Consider the following 22,295-nt stretch of genomic DNA (forward strand, 5'->3'; position numbering starts at 1 on the left):
TGTCCAATCCAATATTCTTCTGCTTGTCATGCCTACAATCCTGCCACTGAGACAGAGTGCCACAGCTCCTTACTACGAATGCATTGACACACTCACTGTCCTGCTTACAATACAAAAAACAATCAGTGTTTAAATAACACATTATTTTAAATATATACTGAAAATAAAGGTTATTCTCTTAAAATCATCAGCTTGATCAAATCACTTTTGGTTTCTTCTTTACATTGCAGAATAAGTCTAAGAGCTTATTCTCGATTTTGAGCCTTCATTTGGGCAATATGAGTAATAATAATACAAATAATACATTATACATTGTATCTTTATTTCATATGTAAAAACATTTACAAGTGGACTGACATGACATTATCTTCTCAAGAAAATAATAATACAATCACTCCTAGGACATATTTTTCACAAATTTCAATATGACTTGACAAAGATGTGATTGCCGAGCCTCCTCTTATGTAGTGGTGGTGCTTTCCTCAGATTGCACTTATCAATGATCCTACACAACGCACACAAACATATTAAATTAGATTTTGTTAGCAGCAACAAGAGTGTGCATTGTAAATGACCGGTTTAAAACAATTGAGGCATTCACTGACATATGTTGTATTGTGGAATACAATTTTAAAACGTAGTTATGTTCAGGCAACATCATCACTTGTTTATGTTTAAAGAAAAGATAATGGTTTTGGGAATTATAAGTCGGTAATAAAAGTTGGTTTATTACATATGATTTTGATTTTTTTTAAAACTAATTGTATTTGCATATTTGTTTTAACTATACACCAGGCTTGGATTTTTGTCATTTTAGGGGCAAGGCCATTTGGCCTTTGGTGTCACAAATGTTTTCAGGGCGCAAAGGCCACATGCCAGGGCACAAAGGCCGTTGAGGGAATTTGGAGCTTACAAATAAATAACTTCACTTTCTGATAAGAAAAACACACAAATGACATGGAAAACAAATCACTTTTTTAATATCAATAATGTCAAACATTATATCATCATATACTGTAGGCCTATGCCTCCTTAGTATTACCGTATATAAAATGAAATACTCTACTTTGAATAATTAGTGTTTGGTATTTTTTCCATCTACTACTTCTCCCATTCACAAATCCAAAATCAAATAAAAAAATCTAAAATTCTATTAATATGTATCAAATCAAATCAAGTTTTATTTATATAGCACATTTATAAACGATTTTTGGTCGAGCCAAAGTGCTGTACATATAATAAAAATAGCCTACAGTAGAGACACTTTACAGCAAATACAACAGCACAGATTTTTCAGAATATCAGTATGAGAAAAACGACACCCTCTATCCTTAGACCCTCAACAAATATATTACATTTCAGATATACTCTGCACATACATCATTCACATGTGATAGCAGGAGACCATCCTCCTCTCTCCATTCCCCCACCGCAGGACCCACACTCATTGCATATGAAAAAGGGCAACATCACATTTGACATCAGTACATAACACTTTCACTTCAATAGAGTGGTGCAGAAACAAGTCCTCACATAACCTTTTATAGCCTCCGTTCCCTGGTCTCGATGTCAACAGTTTTTGAAAATGTTTATGGTGAAATAAGGTCTATGCTTAACACAAGCTTGAGAGATCTTCCAATTGTGTTCCCGACATGAAATACATCAGCAGTGGGCGTTGGACGCGGGGGTACACCGTACCCCCACTTATTTGGAGCATGATCTTTTTTTTAATAGTCTAATAAATATAAAATCAGTGCCAGTCTTATCAGTTGCAAGTGTGTATTTGTTGTAATAATGACAAAAACATAATACATTTCACAGTAATGGCCTATAATAAAAAATAAAAACGATTTCCTTCAAAAATGATGATTCGTCATCACGCTCGTGACCCCGCGGCGAGCTGGGGGTGTGTCAGTGACGGCCCGTCCACACAGCGGCGTGCGTTGAAGCTTCCAACGCTTCTGCCCGTTCACTTTGAATGGGGTGACGTCACTTTTAGCCAAACTGCATTTTGGGAAGCGACGTGGAGCGTTTCTGGCGTAGCTGGCGTCAAAAGTTGAGCAATGTTCAACTTTTGACGCCTCGACGGAGGCGTCAGCCAATGAAATCCCGTTTATGCAAATCTGCCAGTACAAGCACTAGCCAATCAAACCGCGTGTATGCTGGGAGAGACTACGCAGGTCATTTCCTCATATTCCAAAAAATTGTGGGAAAATTCATTATAGCGGTAATGAATCACCCGGTGCTGTATGATCAGTCTCTGTTGATCTACCGGGATACAAACCGGAGGAGCGAGGCATGGAGGGAGGTGGCAGAGACAGTGGGTGAATCTGGTAGGTTTTCGCCTGTTTGGGGATTTTATATCCAGTTTACTTCGTTTTAACATTGCTATTGCTTTGTATGTCGGGGGCAGGAGATTCATGTGATTGGTTGTTGGTCGCGTTGCTCGCAAAAAATCCCCAAGCTTCAGATACGCCCACCTCCAAGCGTCAACGCACGCTGCTGTGTGGACGCTCCGTGACACACCCACGGCCAGCTCACCGCCCGCCGATTTTGCGGCAGCTCTTTCCCTCAAGAACGCTAACGAAAAAGCTCTATAATGGAAGGAAAACATTTTTTACTTGACTTCTTTTCTAAAAAGAATATAATTCACAAGAAGAAAGAGGCTAGCAGCACCGAAGCTACAAGTGAAGCTGCTACTAGTACTACATCATCAGAAGAGCCGCCTAAAGACGTGGATAATGCTAGCTAACGTGCACGTTAGCTGCGCTAGCAACGTTCCCCTGGCTAGCTCAAGCTCACCGGCTTTCCCAGAGGTATGGACGGAGGAGATGTGGCGGAGGAAACAAGAGGCTACCCGTGGATAGACTGCAAAGCTGGGAAACTGGGCTGCTGTTCATCCATTTCGGATTTATCAGTCTTCAAAACGCAAGGTGTGTGTGTGTGTGTGTGTGTGTGTGTGTGTGTGTGTGTGTGTGTGTGTGTGTGTGTGTGTGTGTGTGTGTGTGTGTGTGTGTGTGTGTGTGTGTGTGTGTGTGTGTGTGTGTGTGTGTGTGTGTGTGTGTGTGTGTGTGTGTGTGTGTGTGTGTGTGTGTGTGTGTGTGTGTGTGTGTGTGTGTGTGTGTGTGTGTGTGTGTGTGTGCGCGAAGCAGCGCTGTCTGCTTATTTGCAATGTAGGCTAGGCCTAATCAGCATCATTTCAAGTCCAGATTCAATGTTTGCATTAGTAGGCTATATTTTTCGTTTCGTTTATTTAATAAGTTAATTTCAGGACAACTTTGGGAATTTTTTTGTTTGTTATGAGTTTTAAATAGATTTTGAATGTGGAGATAGAGAGAAGCAGCGCTGTCTGCTTAGTTGTAGTTTATGCAATTTAGGCCTATAAATTGTTGTAAGTATGTGCCAGTGTGTCCATGGTTTTGAGTCTGTGTGTGTGTTGAGCGCAGCGCCGTCTGCTTTTTGAAGTACAGTAACTAAAGTAGGACTAAGCATACCGGTAGTTTCTGTGGACCTGTCTGTTTTGTGAGTGCACTGCGCGCGTGCGCACTTGTGTGGCATTGTTTGGGATGACCTAATTAAAATAGCGTCCCCCCAGTAAAAAAATCCCCACTACACCACTGTACATCAGTAAATACTCCACTTGTGTATATCAGAAGCATCTATGTGTCAGAAAAACGGCGGTTGGTTACAAGTGACATGAGACCGCCTTTAGCAGTGGTTATGTGTTGCCATGCAAACGTGATGGAGTTTGTTATAGCCTTCGCTTTTTACTTCTGGTGATTGCATTTAAGCTTAAGTGGTGTTGATATGTGGAGATTATGCTAAACAAAACGTGTGTGTATCATGAAAGTACGGAGCCCCTAAAGGGAAAAAAAAAAGTCGGACTTTTTTCTTTTTTTGGTTGAGAAAGTTACCGGTGCGCCATGGAGGAAATGGAGCACACGGGAGACAACCATTTATGTTATGTTTACGTTGGGAAATTACAGTGCATACATTATTTGAGATATCTTTGAAATAGGCTTCTGCACCTTTACAAATAACATTACAAATTACTTTTTCACTCATTATCACCTTCTTATTGTCTGTTGAATCTCACCTTTAGGTCTAGGTCACCCTTCCTCGTGTTACCATGAGTATCTCTCCTTCTTCCTCTAGCTCTGTCAGCCGTTCCTACAGAGAGCAGAAGACATTACTACTAAAACTTCCCCCTCCTGGATTAAAAATACCTCTGTGGTACTTGAAATAATCCAATAATAAGACATTACCTTTGATATCCACTGCGTCTGTCTGCTTTGAGAACTCAGGATCATCTGGTTGAGTGTCATCAGACTTCTTATAGTAGTACTCTTGATCTGGTGGTCCAAATCTCTACATGCAACAAAAAACATGATGTAGCTTCTTATAAAGTAGCTGCACTTTTTCTCTAGGACCAAATCACACTCAAACACATTATAGAGTTATTTTACAGGACGTTCATCATGTTCACTCCAAAATCTTCACATACGTACGCTTGGTCACAACCCTTTGTTGTTAATTCTTAAAGCACTGGGTACCTCTTTAGTGCCGTATTTCAACGTTATTTTTCAATATGTGATTGATGATTTGTTAGTCAAACTTAGGTTAGGTTCACAAAAGGTAGCAAACACACATTTTAAGCAATACAGCTACCTAAATTCAATTACAAATATTTAGGTTACATACGTAGCATTAGTTCACTTACGTGTCTTTCTTAAAATGAGGGTCACAGGGGAAGGGAACAAGGACCCAAATGCAGAGTAAAGAGAGGCGGTTAGCAAAGAATAAACGAAAAGACAGCTTTATTAAAAGACTGGAAAAGTGGCAACCAAAAAGAGGAACAAACAGGGAAGACTTGGAGGACCCAGGAGTGCAGACGAGGGAAATTCTGAATAAAACAGACAAGAAACAAAGAACCAAACGGAGGACACAATGAAGACGAACTGACAGAGAACACTTGGGAAGATAAATACACCCAAGACTAATCACCAAGACAAGACATCGAAAACACAAGCGGAAGCAGGTGAAAAATAATTGGACAATCAAACAGGAGGGAAAACACAGACAGGAAGTAAAACAAGACAAAATTCAAAAGGACAAAATACATTTCAAAATAAAACAGGAAACCAAAACTAAGATCCTGATGATTAGTCAAAATGAACTGTCCTGTGGTTTGTTTGACCCTTCAATCACTAGGACCTAGGACCTAGGACCTGATGTACAAAAATGACCAAACACATTTTTCGGATAACCCTTTTTACTGTCCGGTATGTACCTTCGAATGGTCTATCTTTATTTATGTTAAGTATAAATGATGGCTGGTAATGCCTCGAAGGGAAGTTTTATGAGATTATCAGCCCTAGCATTTCAATTAGCATGTACCATAACGGAGTCACAGAGAAACTGACGTCATATTATGCAAGAAGCAGCAAAACTCAAAAGGTTCCATTATTTGACAAGTATCAACTCAAAGGAACCATTACTTTAAAAAGAGTCGGACTCATCACACCGTCATAATTACATTTCTGTGTAACACCCCTTGAGGTTGCCCTTACATGTTCAAAATAGATGCTAAAGGGGTACTTGAAGCGTCATAATCTGACACATTCAGTATTGGACAATTAGGCACACACATCTACACACACATGTGAATAAAAAAGTGTATTTTACCTTGTCAGGCCACATGAAGCTGACGAAGAGAACGGCTGGAAGTCCAACAGTGAAGACATACACCCCCCAGAGCCAGGGACGCTGGTGGGTGGCCAATAGGAGGCTCTCTATGATACCTGGCTGGAGTGCACATATAAAGATACTGTGTGTAATAATATAAGCAGAGTACAGTAATAGACCCTTTCAAAGTTATAAACATGAACCTTCTATCAAATCAAATCAAGTTTTATTTATATAGCACATTTATAAACGATTTTTGGTCGAGCCAAAGTGAAGTACATATAATAAAAAAAATAGCCTACACTTTACAGCTAATACAACAGCACAGATTGTTCAGAATATCAGTATGAGAAAAACGACACTCTATCCTTAGACCCTCACATCGTACAAGGAAAAACTTCTAGAGAAAACCCACAGTTTAAGGGGAAAAAATGGGAGAAACCTCAGGGAGAGCAACAGAGGAGGGATCCCTCTCCCAGGACGGACAGACGTGCAATAGATGCCGTGTGTAAATCTAAGAGATAATACATTTTTACAGCATATAGACCGAATGTTAGGAAATGCATGTGTCTGTAATAAGAAGATGAATCCACGAGGATTTCAACTACAATCCTGTAGAAGCCATCAGGGAAGCAGCATGACGAGACCCAAGGCAGGACCGCAGAGACAGGTTCAGCCACGACCCGAAGTCCACGACTTAATCCAGAACTCAGGATAGAGGATCCAAGACACAGGACTACAGCAAGAGGATCAGCCTCGACTCCGGGATCCGGAGTCGAGGACACTAAATGTGTCCCAATTTATTTCCTGTTATAGTTGTGAGTTACATCAGCTCACAGGAAGTAGCTATGGACCCAAACTGTTGCCTAGCAATCCAAGGCCCTGTGTCCACATAGCATCTACTGTATATATTCTCAGAGTCAAATCAACTACTTACATATATTTTTTTAATGTTTTTTCACCATGAAGACCAACCGGACGATTCTGGCTCTCAAATTGATTTGTTTTTATAGTTTCCCTCGAAAGATATTGCCAAAAAATAAGCTTCTATCTCTTCTAATTTTTACAGTGACCTCACCAGTGCTTCTCTGAAAAGTTGAAATATTTTTTAACTTGAAGCGCGGAAATATTTTTTTCTCGAGGTGGCCGCATGGGATAGCATGTACTCAATCCTTATTGGTAACAATTGCAAAAAGATGCTGGCCCTCAGAAAAGGCTATGTGGACACAGGCCATCATTTATAAAATACAAATGTTTTACAAGTCAAAGATGAAGAGGAAAGGTTTATATTAAAAGATAACAAGGAAATACATGATAACAGGAAGGAGAACAAAACATGTGGCCTAGTGGAAACCATCCAAGATACAGGTACAGGAAATATGCTTTCTGTAGCAGCATTTTCCTCTGTAAAGCACTTTTATATCCGAGCACCAGGTGGGGTAAACGCCACAAACAGGTGTTTGCTTGGGGCATGATATTTGACACGACTCATGCTTGCAGTGTAATATCTGGAAACAGGCAGCATTAAACTACTCTACTTTTTTTTCGAGTAAGTATGTGGAAACAGAAATTGAAGTGTTAATTGCAGAAAACCTTTCAGTGGATTATGGAGCAATTTCATAATTTAACTCGCCTTTTTTCTAAATGTAATGGCAGACTTTGACATTGTTTATTTTTCAAGAGTCTCCAAAAGATAGTCAAAGTAGTAAGCAATAGTACAAATTAAATGGGCACTGCACTAAAGTAGTTGGAATTAGCAAGCTTACCATAACCATACGGAAGCACAAAGAAGCAAGTATGAAAACATATTCTGGGGATCCATTTTTAAAGTAAGATCTACATTTTTTTTGTCTGTGTTTATGACTTAAGAACAGGTGACACAAAAGTTTTGTGAGGATAAAAGTTCACTGAGAAAAGAAAAATAATTTTAAAAAAACGTTGCGGTTTTTATGTTTTATGTGTTTTTTATGTTTTTTTCAAAGAGAACACTACTCTCTTTGTGACATTCATCAAAAGACTGAATTCAATTAAAAAAGATATCCAATTAAACGTACCTGTGCTGCAGCAAACACAGGTGTCACACTGGCTGCCAGCATCAGACCCAACACAACGCTGATCCCCATGTCTGAAACACACACACATTCATACACAAAGATATATACACATATACATACACATATACATATACATCAAACAAAAGAAACACAGGATCCTAATGAAGGGCAAAAAAACTGATTACCATTGTGTTTTATCTCTCCTGATCTAATTTACAAAGATCAGACTGGGACAGAGAGATAAAGGGCAAACACAGAGAAAAAATGATCAACTCCTGAAAAAGGGAAATGAAAACTAGATGCTAGGGATAGGGAAATAAACATGCACAAGGGGGATCAGAGTGGGACATAACACAAAGACGATTTAAACAATAAAGAGACAGAAGAGAAAGTAAGAGAAGCAGTTTGTTTCTACCTTTTTTACACAGTGATTTCACACACTTTCCACGCGTTCCTTAAAAGTCACTTCCTGAATTCTTGTCGTCATGTGATGTTGGACTTTGGTCCCTAGTCACTTACTGACATGGCGGCAGAGCACTGGCCACATTAGAGGGGGTTGTAATGGTAACTAGAAAATGTGTGTGAATGCTGTAAACTGTGAACATTTGTTGCTGAAAAAGCTGAATGTTTTATTAGTTGAATGGTCTCTCTAGCTGCTTTTAGCTACAGAAACCAAGTAAGTGTGTTGCTGAACTTAGCGGAGAAATGCAGAAAAGTGAAATGATTTGAATCGAAATTGTTACAGCTCAAATGCATTGCAATGAATTTGTTGAAAACTTGAAAGTGAAATGTTAGACTGGAAGAGTAGGAAAAATAGTGAAGAAGCGTAATATTTAAAAGAAAATGTTTTAAAAAGGTATAAACAACTAAATGTACATCCTCAAGGTCCTGAAATAGCTGAACAATGTAATAGTTGAATGGTTTCTGTAGCTAAAAGTAGGCTGAAGGAGTTAGATATTAAATGTAAGTAGTAGTGAATGAATGTGTATTAAGAAGAGAAAATAAATAAAAACGCTTTGAAAAGCAGCAGAATATTTTAACTGCAAACGTTTGAACTAAAACCAAACGTCACTAATAATGTATAAAATATGTCGAACATGTTGAAGTCAGTATGAAGTCTCCATCAGAGAGAAAATAATAGGCTGAAACAGTCTTTAAACTCCAGTTTGTGTTTGAGGTGATGACGTTATCAAACACCTGTGTGTGTAAGCCCAGAGATCAAAGGTTACCATGGCGACGACCAGTGTGCGAAATACCCATCAATAATCGGGGGGGTCCCCATCTCCCGTTTATTGCGCAATATACCGGTCGAAGATTTCTCAATATGCAGTAGGCCTATGCAATATTTCATGGATGCAATCCAAGACAATCAGTAGTAGCAGCGTTTCTCAACCGGGCGCTGTCAAATAATTATATATTCTAACGTTCATATGAATGAATACGCGACCGTTAAAGAGCCATCTGTTTTCGATTCTATGCGAGGAAATGGGAGCAGAGCTGGTCTCAGACACACATACACACACACACACACACACACACACACACACACACACACACACACACACACACACACACACACACACACACACACACACACACACACACACACACACACACAGTCTGCGTGATCTGCGTGTAGGGAGGTGCGGGCCTGCACACACCCACAAACACACACACACACACACACACAGTCTGCGTGATCTGCGTGTAGGGAGGGGCGGGCCTGCACACACCTTCACACCCACACACAGTCTGCGTGGTCTGCGTGTAGGGAGGTGCGGGCCTGCACACACCCACAAACACACACACACACACACGCACACACACACACACTAACTTGAACGCCAAGGCTAATTATGCTATTCTTAACCCCGGAATCCACACAGGACATACGCACACGCTCACCTTATGCACAGCAAAGATAAAACAAATAGTCTTTTACCTTAAGTGAGAATAGACCAAAGATGCCTTGGCTCGACTTATTCTCGTTGCCGTCCTGGTTTCCAAGAAGAAGAGAGACGATGTCCTGCTTTAATCCAGCTTTTCACGAACGGCACTGGGTCGAATTTGTCCAAAGGGGGTCCGTTTAGGTCCACAAACAGAAGCGAAGACAGGCTCTCCTCGCGCAACCTGTTGCGGCTCTGGTTGTCGGTGTTATTCACGGCGGAAAAGCCTCTTTCGCACTCAGCAGACGTGGGGAGGTAAGTGCGACTTGCTATGGATAGCCGTTCCAGTGTTTTGCCCGGTGGAGTGCCCTGCAATTTCCAGTCTCTAAACTGCTCCACGGCCTCCCCGGCTGGTTCTCAGAGCGATTTAGCCAGACGGTGCACTTCTTGTTCGCCAAACAAAGTCAAGTCTTCCTGCTCTCCAGGCCAAAAGCGCTTATCAAGAGCTTTGAGCGTCTGGACCAAGCTTGACTCCGGTAAGCGCTTGGTTAGAGTAGCAACCACCGATTCATAGAAACGAGGCTTGTTTATTTTCCCCCTGCCTTCTGTCAGCTCTACGTCCTTAAAAAAGCCAGATGAGACGCCCTGTTCAGCCTTCTTCGTTGATCTCCCCCCGGTCGTCTTCATGGCGGTCAACACATTTATGGTTTGTTTGATGTGGACACTTGAGTCCACAAGTGTCATTTCTCTTCTCTGCAGCTTGAGAGACAGGCTCTGGAGTTCACGCAGGATGTCTTTCATGACAGCCAAATCTTCCACGAATCCTGAGTTAGTTAGGTGCTTGAAAAGTCCCTTGTATTTTTGCCTCTCAAGATCAACGTGATGCGTTCTCACTGGATGTTCTCACTGGATGTTTTAAAATGGAGTGCTAGTGCGGGGAAATCTTTCCATACAGCTTTTACTGTTTTAAAGCTGCTGGCAACCCATCTGATGGTGAACATTTGACCTATTTTCAGTATTTCCATGTTGAGCTCGGCCGCTGCTTCTTTCAGCAATCTGGAATTCCTGGTTGACTGATTGTAGAGTGAGTATAAATGTGAAATAAATATCTCAAACTGATTAGTGCCACCCACTTCTTTAAGAGCATCTTTGACTGACAGGTCTGTGCGCCAGGCAGTGTACAGACTGCACGTTCGGAAACTTGTTTTTGAGCCTGACGACAAGCCCACTGGCTTTTCCCGTGAGCACTGCAGCCCCATCGGTGGCTATGCTTATTAGGTGCGTCTTCAAAAAGTCATCATCCATTCCAGCTTTATATAGACTCGCCATCATTGAGTTATAAATTGATTCAGCATCGACCCCATCTGTAAGTTCCACTATATCCAGGAACACATTATCTACATCCCCCTTACCACTGACATCACATCTTACGTAAATGATTAGATAGGGACGACCGTGAACGGTACTTTCATCAATTGTGATTGATACCTTTGAATCCATTTCTTTCACATTAGAGACGAACTTGCGGCGCATTTCCTTTGCAATGTGACTTATTATTTCTGCGCATGCATGGTCAGATTTGTGGATATTCCAAACTTCGGCTCCATTCAGCTCCTGCATTGTCATGAGGGGGTTGAGCTTTTTATAAGATAGCCTTTCCTTTGCTACGGTGTAAGCTGTTCTAAACGAGACTGTTGTTTTCTTGAGTAAATCGGACTGTACATCAATGAAACAGTTTGGGAGGGTTTCTTTGTCTTTCATCTGTACTATTTCCACTGACCTCGCGTGGGCCTGGCTGTCCCTGTGTTTGTAGATCTTCTTTCGTAGCTGTTTTGCATCAGGGCTAGTAACATTACAATTGATCCATTCTTCCGCGAGGTGTAAACCCGGTCCCTTTAGCAGCAACGTTTTTGCTTTCCTACACATTAAGCATCCTAACTTTCCAGCCTTAATGTCAAGCCAGGGGTTGCGGTCTTTCCATTCGCCCACCTGCTTCGTTGTCCAACCAGCTGGCGGAAAGTCACTAGCAGTAGCAGCTACCTCCGCAACTGCTGCGTCTTCTGAGCGCTCTGCCTCAACTTCACCTCTTTCTGGGGAGTGACTGGGCGGGACAGGAGCCCCCGACTCGCTAACGGTTCTGGTAGCGAGTGCTTTGCTAGCTGCTGCATCATCAGCATCATCTCTGGGTGTCTCTTGGTCATCTCGTGGTGTCACTTTTTTGGATGTGAACCCAAAGTGCGCGAGTGAAACACTTTGGTTTAGCTTTCTCTTAGACATTGTAGTCCTCTCTAATGTAACATCTTTCTCTCCTCTTTGCCGCGCGTGGCTAATTTGCATAGTTTGTGTCCGCGTCACGCAGCGTACCCGCGTCACGGCGGCTGGCTCTGCTTTTGACAGCCAAAATAGAAGATATTTGTGAATAAATGTTTTGAATTATGAATACTGGACATAGTAAGCTTAAAAACATTTTAGTGACCATTGCAAGTGACAAATACATATTATAATTTCAGACCCCCCCCTACATTTTGCTGTTGAGGCTTTCAGGGGGGCTCAGGTGTTAATCGGAGAGGTCGAGCTCCCCTGGACCCCCCCGTATTTCGCACACTGGCGACGACGTTATCAAACACCTGTGTACGTGAGCCCAGAGATCAAAGGTTTCCATGGAGATGTGCTGTGAAAGGAGAGCCTTTCCATTGTTCTGAATGAGAAATAAACCTCTTACATTTCTAACTCTGCAGGTGTAGGTAAAAGAGGATTTGAAGGTTCCTCCCATTGAGTTACATGTTACAATTTTTTTTTTAAAAAGCTGAATATTTCAAAAAGTATAAAATATTATGAAAAAGTTGAAAGTGTCCCATCATGTGCTGAAAAGGCTGAATATTTTGATATTTGAATGGTTTCTGTAGCTGAAAGTAGGCTGAAGTTATCGGACGGCAACATATTGGTTGAAATAATAATAATATTAAGAAGACTAAAGAAACAGAAGAACTACAGTGGAATGCTATAAACAGCATTTGCACTAATAATGTGTTTGGGGTTGGCTGTTTCCAGAACATACTTAATTCTAGTTTGCATAATGTCTGATTTACTTTCACAGCCGTTATATCTGAAATGTCGTATTAAGCACTTAATGCTGCATGAAACAAAGTAATACTATCCTACAGTATGTATTAAAGTATGTATTCTCAGTACTATGTGCATTTAACTAATGCCCAAATAAAACTAAGTAGTTTCATAAAAAAACAACCACTTAGCAGCTGTTTTGCAAGGTATACAGTATATTACATCAACAGTTGTTTATTTGTCAGGAGGGTTAAAATGTTAAAATTAGGGCTGTCAGTCGATTAAAATAGTTAATCGCGATTAATCGCAAATTAATCGCACATTTTTGATCTGTTCTAAATGTACCTTAGAGGAAGTTTTTAATACTCTTATCAACATATGAGTGGACAAATATGCTTTATGCTAATGTTATCATTTGAACAATGACAAATATTCTTATGAATATTAAACACAACAACCTCTGAACATTACACATATTCGCCTCAATTCAACCTGGAACCTGATCATACATTAATACAATACAAATGGTGTGTGGGTGTGGGTGTGTGTGTGTGTGTGGTGTGTGTGTGTGTGTGTGTGTGTGTGTGTGTGTGTGTGTGTGTGTGTGTGTGTGTGTGTGTGTGTGTGTGTGTGTGTGTGTGTGTGTGTGTGTGTGTGTGTGTGTGGTGTGTGTGTGTGTGTGTGTGTGTGTGTGTGTGTGTGTGTGATGGATCGTTGGAGCTATGTGCAACTCAAGGCATATGCTCGAACCGGAGCTGCCTGGACGCTGCAATCATGTTGCGCACTATCCGTGCTGAGTGTGCTGACTTTTCGTACAATGTCCCACTGTCTGGCTTCCTGCATAAAGTCAAGTGCTCGGCGCAGTTGTGGCGAAATGTCGCTCCTCTGTTTTTATTTAAACAGCTCCATATCCGTTAGCGCAGCTAGCTAGCACCAGATGCTAACAACAACAATGCACGTAAGGTCTCTCTCCCGCTCGCTCGGGCCACACATACACACACCCTCCCGGTCCTCCCAACAGCCAGTCGGTGCCTGCCGGTGAGCGTGAAAGTGTGGTCTGCCATATGGAGCGGGGCTGTCAGCATCAGCTTGTAGATGGTATTTTAAACTCTATGCGCTCTGAAACTACGGGGCGGCCGAGGAAAAAAAATACACATGCGTTAATCGCGTTAAAATAATTAGTGGCGTTAATTTTTTTTTGCGTTAACGCGTTATTAACACGTTAACTTGACAGCCCTAGTTAAAATGTTATTCTGAAAACAATACTAGTTGTAATTTCACATTGTACGTTTATGCACGTGCGTGGGAAGACTGCTTGAGCATTCTGCAAACTGTCAATCATTGTCAGCGATGATGTTGCTACTAGAATAAATGTGGGAGAGAGTTACAGTGATTGTTTCACTTTCGTCCTTTCGTATCGTTAAAGGCCAATGTGTGACACACGGGGGGGTAATGCATTTCTTTGAAGAGGTCATCTCTGTATGCCTTTACAAGTATGCGTATCACTTAAACATATGCTTCTTGGTCAAGGTGTACGTATGACATGTAATGCAAGAGCATAACTGTCGTTGTAATAAAGCACAATGTCAAAGTGTCATGGACCTTCTGAATCAAACATCTGTTGAAACGGCAGTGAGCACGGAGGCCTGGCATGTGCTTAAATATCGTAGTCGTTGCAGATATGAGTTGCAGATAAAGTATTAATACATTAGCGATGAGCTTCAGTTTCATATATTTTCTTTTTGTACTTTTCTCTCAAAGAAATGAAAGAGACACCAAATTGACTAATAAATAGAGACAGTAAGTATCAGTAAATATTAATGTTTGCCGGTTTTATAACACGTTCAATACTGTAAAGGTTTTCACAGGGAGTCATGTATCTGTCATTTAATCAACTTCCATCTCTCAGCACCTGGAGGAACACACACACACATGGACACACACACACACACATACACACGGACACACATATACACACACACACAAACGGATACACATACACACACATACACACATGCATACACACATGGATACACATACACACACACTCTCACACGGATACACACACACACTCTCACACGGATACACACACACACGGATACACATACACACATGCACACACACATGGATACACATACACACACACACACGATATACACACACACACATACACACACAGATACAGTATGTCTTGTTTGGCAGACATCTAGCTTGGCTGCTTGTGTTTCTCTGGATGTTTCTCTGAGTTGTTTTGACCACAGGGGTGACTTCTCTGCACTTGATATCCACATTTTAGCTACTCAGTGTCTCTGGCAACAACAAATCATACATTTTCCAAAGTGATTATAGTTTAAAGCTTGCTCAGGAATTTTGGTATTTAAATAAAGCGACATCTATGACATTTATGCAGTTACTTTACTATTTGAATGGAAAACTGCAGATGCATTTTGCAGATTATTAAGGGATGCAACTTAATAGTGTTACACCTACCAGCGGCTGCATTCTAAAATAACCCAAGCCTATATTTTAATTATTTAAATGACAAACAAGCCCCTGCATAAGTAGTTATACTGTTAAAAGTTATTGGCAGCCCCACAACACAAGTCGTATAAAACAGTATTTTTTGTGTGGTCTTGTATTTACGAACAAAATGTCGGGATAAACATTTTGGAGAGAGACTTAAAAATAAGAAGGCGTACATGTAGCAGATGTCTCAATATTCAAACGTTCACAGGCTGGTAAAAGTGAGACTTTTGCAATGGCTACATACTGTACATATGAGCAGTTTCCATGGAGATGTGTCAATATTTGCTGCAAGACCTGAATGAGGAAAGGCAAGATGCCAAAGCTAAGCCTCCTACACCTGGGCTTTAGTATTTTTGTCTCCATATTGTATCTTCAGCGGTGATATATTTTGGTAAATCGCCGGAACCAACCAAGGTTAGGATTAGTACTTGATGAAAAGGGGAATACGTAATGTGCGAGGGATTTATACACTTATGGCGATCTCATGGCTTCCTTGATGTTTTATACTTGGTTACATTTAAACTGGAAATCCTGAAGTCTTTAGGGATATTTCAGACCCAAGTTTATGATTTTGCTCTTTTAGATAACATGTAGAATAAGTATACATATCTTTAAAAGTATTCAGAGATACACATAAGCCTTAAGGGGATCCTACTGCTCTCCACTGTATAAAGGACCCTATCTTCTGCGTTAAATCAATGCAGTGTGGGAGGCATTACCGGCGGCTTCACAGTGAGCAGTGACTGACTATAAGCTCCCTATTTGGCGTTTTCTTCCACTTAAGGGCGCAGAGAAGAGACTGAGGCTGTGTCCAGGATGTGTGGCATCACTACAACATCAGCCAGTGTCTGCCTGCCGCGGAGAGCAGCAGCAGTGGGAGGGAGTGGGCGGATATATCGAAAGGTGAAATACAGCCTCTGCCGCAAAGCTACATCCAATGTGGGGTGAAGTGTCTCAGGGACACAACGACATGCTGACTGCATTTGGGGTGAAGTGTCTCAGGGACACAATGACATGCTGACTGCAGTGGGGTTTGAACCTGTGACCACCTGATCCGAAAACCAACCCACTGCACCACACGCCTCCAGGATATGCCAGGCACATGTAAACACACTCTAAGTTATTCCTGTGGGGATCTTCAGTTCCTTTAATCTACTGTCGAGGCATCTTGTTTTTCTGTTTTAGAAGAGATTCTTTTTTCACCACCTATCTAAGAGGCTTCAGTTTCCTCCCACAGTCACACAAACTCTGAATCGACTGCATGTTTGAATATCAGTAAGTGAAAATATCAACCTCTCCAAAGTTATTTTGTGCGCCTCCAATTTAGATCAAGCTGGGATAGACTCCTATGAACCTTACTAGCAATTAGTGGGCGCAGGAAACTACTGAATACTATTATTGAGTTAATAAAGAAGAGGGTGCTGAACACATTATTTTGTTGGCAGGTTGTTCTAGGCAGGACAACTCAGGTATACACAAATATTCAGTTAATTGGTTTATTTTAAGGCAACATGGAGATGGACCAAATCACAGGTTATAGAAAAAACTTGTTAAGAATAAGACCTTAAATTAAGTCGGGCCAACATTAGTGTTACCCTGTGCTTGGAGACGTAGAAAAATATGTTAATACTACATTGTATCTGTTTTTAAAATCTCTCTATTGTCAGAAAGTCTATCTACTACATTGAGATGGTTGGCTGGTAATCTTTCACACTTTCTTTTTACGGTTAGTTCATGCAGGTCTGATATACTAAACTATAAGCCAAGGGTAAACTTGGACAATTTCGATTCACCCTTAAATTATTCTGATTGGTTCTTCTGTCCAAGACTGTGAGAGATTGAGAATGATAAAAGCTGGCAGTCCTGCTCATGATAGTCATATCCGCTGTCTGCTTGTTTTGGCCCTCCGGTGTCACTGTGAACTTTGATAGATGATTTCATGTGAATTATGACGGTGTCTGACAGCTCTGTGAGTGACCTGATTTTTTTCCCATGGGGCTTGTAATTCTCAACAGACATCTAAGTTCAAGTATTTGATTTAGAGGTCAGGAGCAGGGAACAATCTGGGGCGAGTAATAACAATAGATTTAGAACGGATGTTTTTTGTCTCAGCGAGGATCGATAAATCATCTCAATGATGTTATGTTTCAACAGTGTGATTCATGCTCTACAGTTTGGCTGCCTGTTGCTCTATTCTTCCCTGTGGCATCAGCTAGCCGTGCATTGGTGCGGAGGAGGAAGGCCTAATTTAATCCAAGTTATGCAACCATCTTGGGAAAAGCTGGCCAGGCGCAGACTGTAGCATAGCAGCAGAGCTCTAACTCTGCAGCACGCTGGTTTCCCAGAGAGCCGAGCAAGCAGTGAGGCTTCCCCGAATTATTGTTTCTCTTCCGCACTAGCCCTAATCTCTGTGGCATCTTTGTCAGGAAAACATTTTTTTTACAGGCTGCATCAGGTGCTGACTGAAGCATTACTGAGGCACAGCGGAAACAGCCTGTTGATCATGCACCACAATAGCTGTTGCATAAGCTGTTATACAGGGAAGCTCTCATCAATTTTTTTTTTGGACTTGCAATGTGAGGTCTTAAAGAGCCCAGAGGGAGTATTTGCATTTATAGAACGTAAAGGAAACATTATCATGACTACTAAAAGCATTTTCATTCAGTATGCCAGCTACAGCATTCGTTGTCAACACCATTCATTATTTTACTTTTGCTAACAATTGCAACTTTTAATGAAATGTTTCCCTAACCCTAAAAGGGAAACACACTTGCACCTTATTTTCTCAAAAGCCTTTTAGAAACGTAATCCTCTCCCCCAATCCACACGTCCTCTTTTCCTTCTGGTTTTAGATTTCCTCCGATATTGTTAGATTATAGGGATGATCACCTTTTTTTGCTCCCGATCCGATTCCGATCATTTGATTTTGACAATCTGCCGATACCGATTTTTCCCGATCCGATCTTTATGCAATGCATTAAGAGGAAAAGGTAACAGATAACGGCTGGTCATCCAACGCGATGAATTCAGCTATCTTGGCTGTTATTTTTTTGGCCTTTTCACTGTTCTGGGGCAGTTTCTCTTTCCTTTTAAAAGTCTCTGAAAGTGTCGGTTGTTTCAGTGCCGTTACCTGAGTGGCCGCTGTGTACTCGTCGTGTTGTTGGTGTTTGTTTCTCAGGTGGCGTGTTAGATTGGTCGTGTTGAACGTAGCTCTGTTCTTTCCACCACGCGGAACCTCCGCCTTGCAAACATTGCATCTGGCTGTTACACTGCCTTCGCTTTCAATTTGATAATACTTCCAAACTCCTGACATTTTCTCTGTCCCGACTCCCGAGTCACCAGCTGAACGTAGCCTCTCGTTAGCTTACTGCTACTATTAGACACTGCGCCCACTTTGTTGCCAGATTTGAGAGAAATAACCAGGTCTGAAAACAAGCCCAAAAGAAGCAACACATACATGGTGTTGTGTAATTTTAAACCAAAACTAAGGCCTCAGGATGACTTTAAGACGTGAACATGGTCATTTTTGTTTTGTAACATCAAATAAAAATAATAAAAATATTTTATAAAAAATAATTTAAAAAATAAAAATTCCCGATCCCCGATTTTTTTCTCCCGATTCCGATCTTTTGAAAATCACGTGATCGACTCCGATCCCCGATCACGTGATCGGGACATCTCTAATTGTCACTTGATGCAACATTTTTTTATTCAACCTATATTCCTCCCAGTTGCTCAAAGGCACCTCAGTGGTTACAGAGCAGCAAATGTTGATCTTTCACCTCCCAGCCTGACATTTTCTTTCAGGTTTTAAACTGCCACTTTTTGCAGATTTACAGACACGATATGGACCAAAAAAGCTGCAAATGTCTTGGGTTGGGTGGGAATACAAATTGTGTAAAGCAAATGTGAAGACCATTCAAGTCCAGGTTGGTTCTCAGAGGACTATTTGTGACCAGGCTGCAGTCCTTTTCTGGGGACTGACACTGGTGATTTTGTAGAATCTGAAGTAAGAGCAGTGTGGCCACATGGAAGTCTGTTCAAGTAAGCACTTAAAACACTCCATGGTTCACCTCAGGCGGAGTAGCTGGAGGCTAAAGGTGCTACAGTTGCATCAGCTCATTGTAGGGAGAGTGGGTGATATTTTTGAAGATAGAGCTGAGGAACTCACCCTCCCCTGTGATACTGCCTGCAGGGTTTCCACACTCATCTCTGTGACACAACTAGTATTTTTCCGTACCTGTTTGTTGAGCCTGCCTGCAACCCCTGCATCCCTGTCACCACCTCCGCACTCAGAGAACAGTGCTCTGGTCACTTTGCATCAGTCGAGGTTGCAGAGCATTCTGCTACACATATTGGATGACACAAGCCTCCTCCTGCAGACAGTGAGAGTGTTGTCATACTGTACCAAGTTTGTTATACGATATTAACTCTATAACTTGACTGCGCCACCTTCACATCCTCACTATGATAGATGGTTGGTGTTGACATGAATATTGAGTTGTACCACATATTTGAATGCAATGCAGATATTTAAAACTGCAGAGAGTTGACAGCTCATCTCATCACTTCAGGGATGACATAGCTCTCTAGGAGGATAAATGTTGCCAGTTACAATGTTCTCACAGTGAAAAGCATCAATCAATTTGCCAAGTCCAAACAAAGCCCGAAGATCTCAAAATGGTGCACTACATTTATTGGGAGTTATTTGTACAGTTTATGGATCTCTTGTCAGGATTGTCTCTTAAGTTTCTGATTAACGACCTCTTAAAGTATTTTGGTCAAGCTCACCTTTGACTATATTTAACTTCACCTTTCTCTTTATATTGACTTTGTGAAAGTACAGAGATACATACAAAATTGGTTCATCGGGCAATACATCAAGATACATTTAACCAACAGTAACCCTTGCTTCCTAATCTGTGGCCTTAATGGGGGGGAATGCTTCTTAGATAATTACACTACAGCCGTAATCGACATCTGTTTAATGATTGAAAACATTTTAGCACCTTGCTCGCATTTATTTTTCTTCCTTCTGTCTCTCCAGAAATCCATTCTTGTTATATTGACTCTACTTGAAATGAGTTGGTTGATAGCTAAAGAGACCAATCTGGGTTGAAAGATTAGTCTTTAAACAGCTGATCATGGGCTAATCAATCCGCCTCAAGAGGGTTTATGTAATCAGAATGCTGGGGTGGTGGCAGAAAGAAAATGCAGATCAGGCTGACAGTGTTACAGACACCACTATGTGGGAGCATGGAGGTTTCCTGTCCTGTCTTGTTCACCATTATTACATGCTATATATGACAGCTAAATGTGTCTGTTCACGACTGGTATAAACAGGGGATTGACCCTATAATGTGAGCGTCTTTACAGAGTGTATGATGTAACTTTTGGCTATTTAAAGAGGACATAGATACGTAGGTAGATGGCAGCACTACTGACACATTCAGATAAAACTGCTGTTGAAAAATGCTGAGTCACTTCAACAAGGAATGTGCATTTGAACAATATGTTGATGGATGCTCAGCTGCTCTGATAAAAAATGCATTATTTGAAGGTGATGTATGTATGAGGCATGTCTTTATACTGTGCATAACACAGCATGTACATACACAGACTATCTCTGTGCGTTCATTTCTGCTGAAAGCTATAATTTGACTATTTTGTTGCCTCAGCAACGGTCGATGTAATCTACCTCGATGCAGGATTTGAGAAATAGTGAAAGGAGATTTTTAACAGAGAGCTATGATGGTGGAAATTAGATAAGACAGAGAAGAGAGGAACGCAGAAAGATGGTACTATATTGCTTGTACAGTGATTATTACAATTAAGCTCTACAACACTACAAATACTGCTTCCTAGGAGTTACACAGTGTTTTAATATTATACAAAATAAATGCTCTGCAAAAAGACAGAAGTTTAAATCTGAAAATGAATGAGATATTTGGCTGATTTCACCCTCTAATGAATACCAGTGGGGTTTAATTGATTCTACTGTAGTTACACCAAAATATGAAGCAAGGAAAAGACATCAATCAAATGAGAACAATAATTACATCTACTCAGTGAGGTTGTAAAAACCTGCAGAGCAACAAATCCCACTGACACTGGATTTTAAGGGTTAGTCAAGTGTTTCTTAAATTGTATTAATTTCTAATGGAGGTAGAGCAAGTGTGGGGAACACTGTTTTGAGAGACACGGATTATCAAATGTGCAGTTAATGATGTGTTTTTTATGTCCGTCTTCAAGCTTGTGCTTAAATTCATCATTAATTTGAACTCCACAGAATGCAATCTGTAACGGTCTGTAACGTTGCACCAAACACAGCAGCCCATACGGCAAATCAAGCTGTAGTTTCTGTATCACATTACATACTGTGTATGTTTTTTTTCACTCCTTTTTTTGTTTTTTGAGACTGGGATCCACCCCAAACAACCTTGCAAATCCTATTACAGTACCCCGGGTTTTCAGCAGTGGTTGCCATGACAACTGTGAATTTTATTTCTGGCTCCTTTTGAAATGGTGTGAGATCAGAGATCCCAAATGTTATGTAAGACGATGTGCACTGTTCCAGACTGGGGTTTCCTGCTGCAGAGAACTCAATGTAATTAATTACAGGGGCATGGTAGACTCTCAGGAAGCTTTAGCATTGTCTCTACATTTACCTTACAGCTCTTATCACATAGTGGTAAGAGGGGGGCTTTCATTGTTATGCAGGAAGGATGATCAGAGATGCTTTTTAAAAACTTCGAAAACTTGTGCGTATTTTAGATGTCGTCTTGAATCTCAATAGTCCACAGAGGAATATAAATGTGGATTATTGCATCAGTCAGAGAGGAAGTTAAATGGAGAATAAAATAAATATTGCCAGTGCTTTTAATTGTATTACATGACACTCTCAGTCAAGCATGTAAGTAAGTAGATAATCAGTTGTTGGATTACAGCATTTCATTATTCAACATCCATAACATTCACCTGTTTGTAACTTATGTATCACTTGTATATAGACTCTTATGGCACTACTTCTATTCTATTCTATTTACTTGCATTATTGTATCTGTTTTATTGTGTTGCACTG

General features: G+C 40.8%; 2 protein-coding genes across 12 annotated transcripts in view; one reads left to right on the forward strand and one right to left on the reverse strand.

Annotated features, from left to right (window-relative positions):
* The window catches only part of LOC117548990 (disks large-associated protein 2), a 105,254-nt gene that overhangs the window by 32,494 nt on the left and 50,465 nt on the right, over positions 1-22,295 (forward strand). The gene's annotated exons all lie outside the window — the stretch shown is intronic.
* Positions 302-8,238, reverse strand: LOC117549043 (calnexin-like). The gene is made up of 6 exons (XM_034220619.1): positions 8,155-8,238; positions 7,740-7,810; positions 5,686-5,805; positions 4,266-4,368; positions 4,097-4,170; positions 302-505 (listed from the first exon to the last, which is right to left on the reverse strand). Exons 2-6 carry the CDS (start codon positions 7,806-7,808, stop codon positions 497-499), a joined length of 375 nt encoding a protein of 124 aa, XP_034076510.1. The 5' UTR covers positions 7,809-7,810; positions 8,155-8,238; the 3' UTR covers positions 302-496.

Source organism: Gymnodraco acuticeps, unplaced genomic scaffold, assembly GCF_902827175.1.
Source record: "Gymnodraco acuticeps unplaced genomic scaffold, fGymAcu1.1, whole genome shotgun sequence".
In the NCBI taxonomy this organism is placed as follows: domain Eukaryota; kingdom Metazoa; phylum Chordata; class Actinopteri; order Perciformes; family Bathydraconidae; genus Gymnodraco; species Gymnodraco acuticeps.

Bases quoted from the DNA above. Each gene is read 5' to 3' on its own strand.
- LOC117549043 (XM_034220619.1), bottom strand. From the start codon at position 7,808: ATGGGGATCAGCGTTGTGTTGGGTCTGATGCTGGCAGCCAGTGTGACA. The intron at 5,806-7,739 runs GTACGTTTAATT...TGTGCACTCCAG, and splicing joins CTGTGTTTGCTGCAGCACAG to CCAGGTATCATAGAGAGCCT. The intron at 4,369-5,685 runs GTAAAATACACT...TGTTGCATGTAG, and splicing joins GCTTCATGTGGCCTGACAAG to AGATTTGGACCACCAGATCA.